Raw genomic sequence first — 8,830 nt, forward strand, 5'->3', positions numbered from 1 at the left:
TTCTTTGACACAAAACCACAAGAATCACTCCTAATGAAATAGCAACTGGAAAAATAATTAGATTTGCAGCTCAAGCAGCTGGAGGAAAAGTACTTCACTTTCAGAAAAGTGTGTCTGAATTCCAGTGCAAGGACAAGAAGCTGCTTTTAGAAGCAAAGCACACCACCTTGCCCATGTTATTATAATAAAACTTCTGAATATAAAAAAAGCATTTAGTACAAATTTTATTTGAAACGTAGCAAGAATCCATAACCATAAGTGTTACAACATACGGTTTTACAGATAATTTGTACAATGTGACATATTTCTATACATGCGCCCTCCCACCTTTGTTTAGTCATTATCAAACAAACAAGAGTTAAACAGGAATAGTAAGCATTCACTTTTAAGAAAACTTTGGCATGTATACAACCGGCTAGTTAAAAGTAAACAGTGGTAGATTCAAGTCAGAAACAGACCCACTTTTTTTTCACAGCATTTTTGATCAGGATGAAACTCACCAGCACTATTTTCTAGTTAATACAAAAATGAGTACTCTTTTCAGTCCAGAAACCCCTGTTAAGGGGCAAAAAACATGTTGAGAGATGTAAAAGAACCAACTTTTAACTCTAAAAGGTGTCACTTTTAAAGCAGTTTAGGTCACAAATGTGTTGCACACGTTGGTTTGGTCATGAACAAAAACTAAAAAAAAAAAGGTTTGCTCGTATTACTGAACTATACATTACTTGGCACAACTGACAATTTCTCCTTTGGATTAGAATAAGCACGAGTATCGTTGGCTCAAAGTCATGTCCATTGCTGGAGCGCAAGAAAAAAACTGAAGTGGAATTTGCACTGTGCCCATCTTCTGTCTCGAGTTTCTGTCACTGCTCTTGGCCACTTACATACCTACCAAATTCATCTAAAAAAATGAGGAAAAACAATTTGCAAGGCATTTCTTCCTGGCATACAGTAGACAATATTTGCATTTTAAAAATCAGAAAGCAATGAAAGACCCCCTGAATAATAGGTAATAACAGGCCTCCTTTGACAAGAATTACTTGCAATTCCTCAAGTACTTACAAAAAAATACAGTTATTTATACAACTTCTCCAGAACTCTTATCATTAACATATTTTAATGTAGTACTACTAAAATAAATCCGTAGATACAAATGGTTGCACTTCTAAGCAGGAATATCTAACCTCAACTTAGACTTTGCTGCAATTTCATTATTGCTGTGGAACGGTCAGTGGTTAAGTCGCATGAACACCAGTCCCTCTTTCTCATACACATTGGAATATCTAATTTGAAACAATGTTCTCCAGCAAGTCAGAATACATTTAATGCAATTTTTGCAGTTCCTGCTAAATGTTAGCGATCCAAAGTTGGCTGAACCGTGGTGCAACAGGGCACAGATGGCAGAAAAGCAGTGGAGCAGAGGCAGGAATGGCAGAAAAACAGCAGAGTAACACAAGTCAGACTCATACTCACTACTTCTTATTCCTGGGCTTTAACTCTTCCGCTGCATTTCGCAGGAAAATGTAGTTTTTCTTTTGTGGATTATAAAATTCGTGACCCTAAAAAGAAAAATCACCTCTGTTTACTCTTGTCAAAGATGAAATATCAGCATTACCTTAAAATGCAAGAATATGAATATTCCATTAGTTTAGCTTATTAAGATTTAATCGTCAAGTCTTTAAGACCAGATATTGGACAACATTGGTGGATTAGAAACAACTTGCTATAGGAACGTTTATCCATTTTAAGTTATAAAAACCTTTTCATTTAAAAAAAATAATCACGTATCTCTAAGCTCTACTTCATAGATACCGCTAAGAGCTCAATAGGACTTTTTTTAAATGCCATTCTAGACAGAGAACAAACTAAAACTTTAATAGCCACCCAGTTTCGCTTTATGTTTTCCATCTTTTAAATGAGATAAGGTCATTTTTTCCAAAGCAAAGCCCAAAATTTTGCTCATCCACATCTGCAAAACAGCATTGTTCAGCAATCTTATCCAACCGAAGCTAAAAACCAAAGAATGCACTACTTCAGTGTTAAATTTCATCAGAAGTCTAAACCGAGCATTTTAAGTTCTCTTGCACACTTGCGGAATTAGAAAGTTGGCTACTGCTGATAAAGAACAGTGAAAGCCTCATGTGGAAAGGACAGTCTTAGTTGTCAACTGCAAGTAGGAGTCTAAACCTTTCTTACCTTTGACCAATCGTAACTGGAAGCATATGCAAATATATTGCCATTATGGTTGAAACAACAAGCAGATATCGGCTGGTCAAGTTGTTCCGATGTTTTTAGCTTCGTTCGTGCATCTTTATCCCAAAAGCTGAATCTACCATCAGATCCTACTGTTGCAAGAGTGCCATGGACAGGGTGAAATGCTATCCCATTTACCTGCAGAATCATCAAAAACACCATGTAAAACACCACACGAGAACACTCAACACATAGGCTGAATCCCAAGAGAGTAAATACACAGGAAAGATTTTTTTTTCCCCCAACTAGATACAGTTCTTATTTTTCAGGTATGTTCTCTGGAAAAACAAACCAACCAACCACCCACAAAAAACCCAAAGCAACAAGGAAAGCATAATCTTTTTTGTCATACCTAAAAATTTAATGCATAATCCCATTACATAAATGTATTAATTATTGCTTCAGTATCAGCAAAATTAACAAGTGTCATCTCCATCAAGATGATTTAATGAATGGTTGATCAGGTGCTTGTTTTAAGGGAAGTACAAAAATTTGTCCTTCTTAACCCGTGTGTTAGGGAACAGACTGCCTTAGCTTACTGAATTATTTGGTATATTGCTTCTTAGAGAACTTGGTTACAAACTGCTTATATAGAATTCACATTATATTTGCTTCACATAACTTCTGCAAGCTGTGAACCTTTGAACTTTCTGCTTTGTTAAGTAAAAAAGGCCTCAGAGTCTTCAAGGAGAGCATTTGGCTATTGCCAACAACTTCTTTTCTCCAGCTGCAGGTGCAGAATAGCAACTGAAGGTCAGAACTTTAACTGACAAAAATGAAGAGATCCAAGGAAGATCAGGGGGACCCCAGACTCTGATTTCGCAATTGGCCAGGAGTGACACAATGGGGGTGAGGGCTGGGATTGGGGGGTATTAATTGTCCAAGTTTTTTCCTGCTGAGGGTTCCTCTTCAGGAGGCAGCGGCTCAAGCTGCTCTGCGCTGTACCTTGTCAATCATTTATTTATTTCAGCAGAATTTCTGGAATGCATGCCCAAAGTGTCTGCTGCAGGAAACCCAGGGAAAAGGACCTTCCTTAGTAGTATGACTATGACTGGTTTTTAAACATAGGTCTAAGAAAACTTCAGGCAAGATAAAAGGCCAACGAAAACAGAAAATTCATAGCCAATTTTACATTAAGAGTGCATATTGCCCTGCATAAGTGATCCAGTGGTATATGCTGAAGACTTACAGCATAGATATCCTGAGGTGCTGATGTGTTTGTTCCATTGGAGCGATGACATTTAAAAGTGAAATTATCTTTTGCACTGAGGGAAGAAAAAAAGTCTTTTTACTTTCCTTATTGTATACTGAGCAAGCAAGAAAGGATGTTTTATTACATGATACTTACGGATTTGGGGGGTTGATGTAATGAATAGCTACTCTTCCTTCAATACTCCCAAGGGCAAATCCAGTAGGTTTGTTCACTTTGTCTTTAAAAATAGCAACACAGCGATGCTAAATTTGAGAAAGATACAGAGGATTTTAGAGAGAGGCCTGAGGGCCAGATTTTCTGTTTTCCATAGGGACATATGACATTACATACATAAATGCAAAGTAAAGCAAAAACACAGCCAAGGACAAGAGATACGTCAAATTCTGTTGAAAATCTGAGCCACAGCATTTACGTTTCTAAATCCTTACAAAGATCAACAACAGATCAATGGCAAAGCAGGACAAGTGCCATATGAAGATAACATACTTTGGTTTTGAAATGCTGTTTGTTTTTACCAAAAATGGCAAGCCCAAAATTTCAACAATCTGTATAAATACGCTTGTAATAAATATAATAATTTACCTGGTGTTTAAGAGGAGATTCTATTCTTCTAAATTCAGAAGGTTGATTCTCTAACTGATAAACTATCAAACCCCTTTCTGCAGTGGCCACAGCAGCCATGGGATGAACCTGGATAGGGTTGTAAAATAGGTTGGGAGACATTTGTGTTAATAGCATGGCAGAGAATTCTGTTTGTTATTTCACAGAAATCCCTGAAGAAGTTACAGAATTACACTCTTTTCTGGGGGGAAGAGAGGGAGGGAAAGGGGAAGAAGAGAAATGACAATGTCAATTTGTAGACATATCTTCAAACAAACGAACAAACCAACTCCAAACAAACAAAAAAACCCCTCAGTTCTTCCCTGCTATTAAAAAATCACACACAAGCAAAAATGTTTTATTAGCTGACCCTTCCAATGCAAATCACAATAGCAGTAACGTGAACTCATTTCATAAAGGAGAGTAGGTCAGTCCTAGTGCTGATTTGGTTTTGTGATGTTAAAAGGATACTAAACATGTTTTGTATGATGCAAATACTTATTTTCCGGAGCCCAATCGAGAAGATCAATTGATGTTTTATTGCTAAAATCATACAGAAACCAAATACTATTCTATGATTCTATATTAACAGTTGTTTTTTAGTGCCGACCTACAGAAGCCTCAAAGACTGCCGGTTTATTCATACCCCAGCCATCTACCTGACACCAGTTTACTGTATACCACGGCTTACCACATCTGCACAGTAACATCGCTCAGGGAGCTGCAATGTCATCATAGGTGTTGGTGAACGGGTATCCCAGAACTGATGGAAACAGAGAAACGAACAAACTTACTCTTGGAGTTGAGGATACACCATTTAAACTACTTTAGCCAAGAGAAAGCAATTGGTACCAAGTTGCTTCATCCTTGTCTGTAGTCAGAAAAGTGCAACTCTCTGTGAAGTGAGGCTATTCCATTAATCTGTTTTTTTCTCTTGGTGTTTAATAAAATATTTTCATTTCGTGTAAGTATTTTCATACAGAGATTACCAGCACATGTTGTATCCATTTGTTCAGGTAAAAAAAAAAAATCATACCTTTAAAGTTTTATCCCAGCTTCCTGTCATCACACAGCTGTAATTTGGTGCTTTAATCCAATGGATGGTCTTCACAGGAGCATCATGCTGAAGAAAAAAAAAAGGGACAAACACAAATACATTTACTAAGATAACAGTCCACATTCCTTGTTTATGCTCCTCATAGCTTTTGTATGTATTTACACTTTTTATCCATTCAAGAAAAGTGATTATTCTAGTCACAGCAGTTAGGATAAAGGCTGGTCATGACCTTATTGTGTTTAGTGCTGTAAAAACCATCCCCATAAGAAAAAAGTTCCTGACACAAAGCACTACAATCAAGTCACCCTATATAAGAAGATGGTCACAGCAGAAACAGAGATTATGAACAGCAGGACTTTCTATTTATTTATAAAGGATATTACCCATCATGCCAGAAATCAACACTTTAATATAGTACATTATTTATTACAAATTAATATAAAACCCAGCTGCTTCTGCCAAGACCTACAGAAGAAAGGCCAATGTTAATTACACCAACAAAATCTTAAAAATCAAGACTGGGAATCTGAATTTTATCACCTCAAATAAGATACAAGAAGCAATCATTAAAAGGACTAACTCTCTTCATATATCATATAGCTGGTAACTTAGCCACTGTAAGTACATGTTCTATGAACTGACATTCACTTCTAAACGGAGAATGTAAATTATAATCCTCGATACTGCTGCAGCAGAAAGCTGGTACTTGTGAAAGTGAATTCGATGATTTCTTAAAATGTTTTTCCCCCTGTAATTCAGTGGAGTTACTTAGTGAGATCACAGCAGCAATGGAAACAGTTCGCTCTCAAGTGAAACAGAGAAAACAGCTGCACAGGTTATTCAAATCACTTTGATTGCAGGTCTCCCTATTCATGTGCACTTCATTATCTCAAAAATATAAAAAGCACCCTATAACCTCTTCTTCAAGTAGTAGTATCTACTTCAGGAGCACTAAACATTAGCTTAATTTGCTAGTAAATGTAGCTTCTAATAAAAATAGTAAACCCCCCCCCAAAAAAAAGACACACACAAACCCCACAACAACTAATAAACTAATAGCTTGGGCCTTGCTTACTTACTTGTGCAATCTGAATAGCCTGATTACTGTTGAGATCCCACATTTTGGCAGTTTTATCACAGGAAGCAGTAAATACTTTACTCCCATCCTAAAAACCAAGAATAAGGAGATTAAATAGCTCTATCATGCAGTATCTATTAGAAAACTGTCAAGTCTTATTCACTTCTAGTAATGGCATAACATTAATGTAACATACACAAGGATTTCAACAAAAAGAACATAAAAATAGAAGTTTATTTACAACTGTACCACATAGATGAGATAACTGTGCTAGTTATTACCTGGCTTTAAATACGTTCTTACTTTTAAACTTTCTTTTACCCTTCTTATGCCTATATTACTCTATTCAGACACACTTAGCACATATTTACAGTAACAAAAGTCTATACAATAATCATGGGCTGCAGCTACATGTGGCTCTTGTGTCTGTCTGGAAACCACATGCCAATTTATTTAGGGTTTTGGTAAAAATTATTTATTTTTAAGTAGGAACATACATCACTCCAGCAGCCATCTAGTACAGGCCCTGTGTGCATCTGCTGAGCCTTCGGGATTGTCTGTCCGTTATCTTGAACTTCCCAGCAGCGAACCTGTAACAGGAGAAGCGTGTACAGACATATTAACACCAAGAACTTAATAGACTTCCCTTCTTGAAGATCTCAGCCCTAGTTTATCCAATGTAAAGCGTGATTATAAACACCAAGCTTTTTTTCAGAACTAACGAAACCTTATTTTCTCCAATTATGTTTCTTTTATCTGTACGGCCGCAACTCAGCCCCACCTCAAAGGTACCTTACAATCACTTAACACCTCCCAGTTCTCGCCTGGAGAACCCTGAACCACCAGCTGGGAAGCAGCTGCCCGCTGCAGACTGCAGCCAACAGACTGAATAGAACAGTGAAAAAACATGCTCACGTTTGGTTTCCCATCCCTCTCTGTGCCAGCTGGGATCTCACCCTTCAATGCAAACAAACTTCAATACGGTTGGAGGAACTTAATCTTTTTGACTATGCTGTCAAACTGGATGATTTACCATTGTGTTCGTGGCTCTTTCACTGGGCAAAGCACAACTGTGTTAGCCTAATTGTATAACAAAATGGAGATAAAAACCAAACAAGTAGGAAAAAGTAATAAAAATCTAACAGGGAAAACATTGGCTACATATTGTGAGCTGAGGCTTAAGACACAGAGGCAGAGGAATGACTTATCTGAAAACCACAACTGAATTTCTTAGTCAAAGGAGCTCAACTATGTCAAACTTAGTGCCTTGGCACCAGACAGAACTTTTGCAGTTCTGCACAAGTTTTATGATCACATTCTGTAGTTTACACACCAATGCTCCCACTTTAATCACCTGTAGGTCTGACTGTGAGTACTTACATCATTTGCCCATGATCCTGCAATGAGGAAATTACCCGGCAATGTTGGTGGACTAAACGCTAAACACGATATGCTGTCGTCAGGTGGAGATGTTACTTCAATATCCTGTAAAGGACAGAAGACAAAACAAAACTAGTCACATTTTAAAACTGTGCACTGAGACCCTGTCACTTCTATAAGGCCAATTAGTAGGTCTGCTGTGACTAATTAGAGCACAGCAGAAGAAGAGAGGTTCCCACAGGGGGTAATGCACGTACCTTCATGGGGTTATGGTTATCTGCGGTTGTACTGCCGAACATGCTGGTACCTCCCGTACCGAACCCCGATGTTGATCCAAACAGACTCATCCTTGCCCTGCAAACGAGGAAAAGGCTTTCGGAGCATCCCCAGGGTGTCCCCACCGCAGCCCCCACCCCGGCGCAGCCCTCACCCCGCCTGGCAGCCACCCAGGGCTGTAAAAAAAAAAAAAAATCTAGGAAATTTAAAATAATTAACTAACTAGAATCACGCCTCTCGTGGCAGCCGGATCCCTGACGGTTCCGGGCCGCCCCGCCCCCGCCGCCAGGGTCCGTGTCCCGCTTCACCCGCCGCGCCCCTCACTCCTCCCCGGCCCCGCCACAGCCGCCCCGGAGCTGCTCCCCGGCGCACACGGCCCAGCCCCGCCGCCTACAGCTCTCCGGGCGGGCCGGCGGGGCCGCCCGGCAGCAGCGGACGCGCCATGTCCCGGGGTCCCGCTTCCCCGCCGGCTGAAGCGGCCGGCGCGGGGAGCGGCCGCTCGGCGGGACACGTTGGAGGGGAGCCCAGTGCGCCCGCAGGCGAGGCGGCGCAGGCGAGGCGGCGCAGGCGAGGCGGAACCGCCCGGGAGCGCGGGGCGGGCTCCGGCAACGACCCTCGCTCACTCACCCGTGCGGCGGGCCCGCTCCGCCCGCTGCCTCCTGCGCTGCGGCCCAGCGGCGAACTCGGCGGCGCCGGGACAGGCCGCGGCTTTCTGCGCAGGCGCCGCGGCCGGGGGCCGGGGACCACGCCTGCGCTCTGGTCAGCGGGGGCGGGGCCAGGGGCGGGGGGCGGGGCCGGGGAGCCGGGGCGGGGCCGGGGAGCCGGGGCGGGGCCGGGGAGCCGGGGCGGGGCCGGGTGGTTCGGAAGGTTCGGGCAGAGGCCGGTTTCCCTCTGTCTCCGGGGCGGGAGGAGCCCAGCCCGCGCCCTCGGGCCGCTGGGGATCCCCGGGGCGCTGCCGCTGAAGAAGGAGAAG

General features: G+C 41.6%; 1 protein-coding gene across 2 annotated transcripts; it reads right to left on the reverse strand.

The window, feature by feature from the left end:
• Positions 1 to 241: 241 nt before the first annotated feature.
• Positions 242 to 8,567, reverse strand: RAE1 (ribonucleic acid export 1). 2 transcript variants are annotated; one of them, XM_065645610.1, is made up of 13 exons: positions 8,485 to 8,567; positions 7,839 to 7,935; positions 7,582 to 7,686; positions 6,699 to 6,791; positions 6,203 to 6,289; positions 5,103 to 5,189; positions 4,758 to 4,829; positions 4,049 to 4,156; positions 3,602 to 3,708; positions 3,443 to 3,518; positions 2,197 to 2,391; positions 1,474 to 1,559; positions 242 to 901 (listed from the first exon to the last, which is right to left on the reverse strand). In XM_065645610.1, coding segments are annotated over exons 2-13 (1,107 nt in total). In that variant the 5' UTR covers positions 7,929 to 7,935; positions 8,485 to 8,567; the 3' UTR covers positions 242 to 900. The 2 variants fall into 2 exon arrangements, with proteins under 2 accessions (XP_065501682.1, XP_065501680.1); XM_065645608.1 differs by having other exon boundaries at positions 242 to 1,559.
• Between the last annotated feature and the right edge of the window lie 263 nt (positions 8,568 to 8,830).

Source organism: Caloenas nicobarica, chromosome 15, assembly GCF_036013445.1.
Source record: "Caloenas nicobarica isolate bCalNic1 chromosome 15, bCalNic1.hap1, whole genome shotgun sequence".
Lineage (NCBI taxonomy): Eukaryota > Metazoa > Chordata > Aves > Columbiformes > Columbidae > Caloenas > Caloenas nicobarica.

What these genes read in the sequence shown, in the direction of transcription:
- RAE1 (XM_065645610.1), bottom strand. Translation starts at nt 7,928, where the DNA reads ATGAGTCTGTTTGGATCAACATCGGGGTTCGGTACGGGAGGTACCAGC. An exon ending in CAGGATCATGGGCAAATGAT is followed by an intron (nt 6,792 to 7,581) that starts GTAAGTACTCAC and finishes CTCCTGTTACAG; the next exon opens with GTTCGCTGCTGGGAAGTTCA. An exon ending in CACCTCAGGATATCTATGCT is followed by an intron (nt 2,392 to 3,442) that starts GTAAGTCTTCAG and finishes ATGATTCTGCAG; the next exon opens with GTAAATGGGATAGCATTTCA.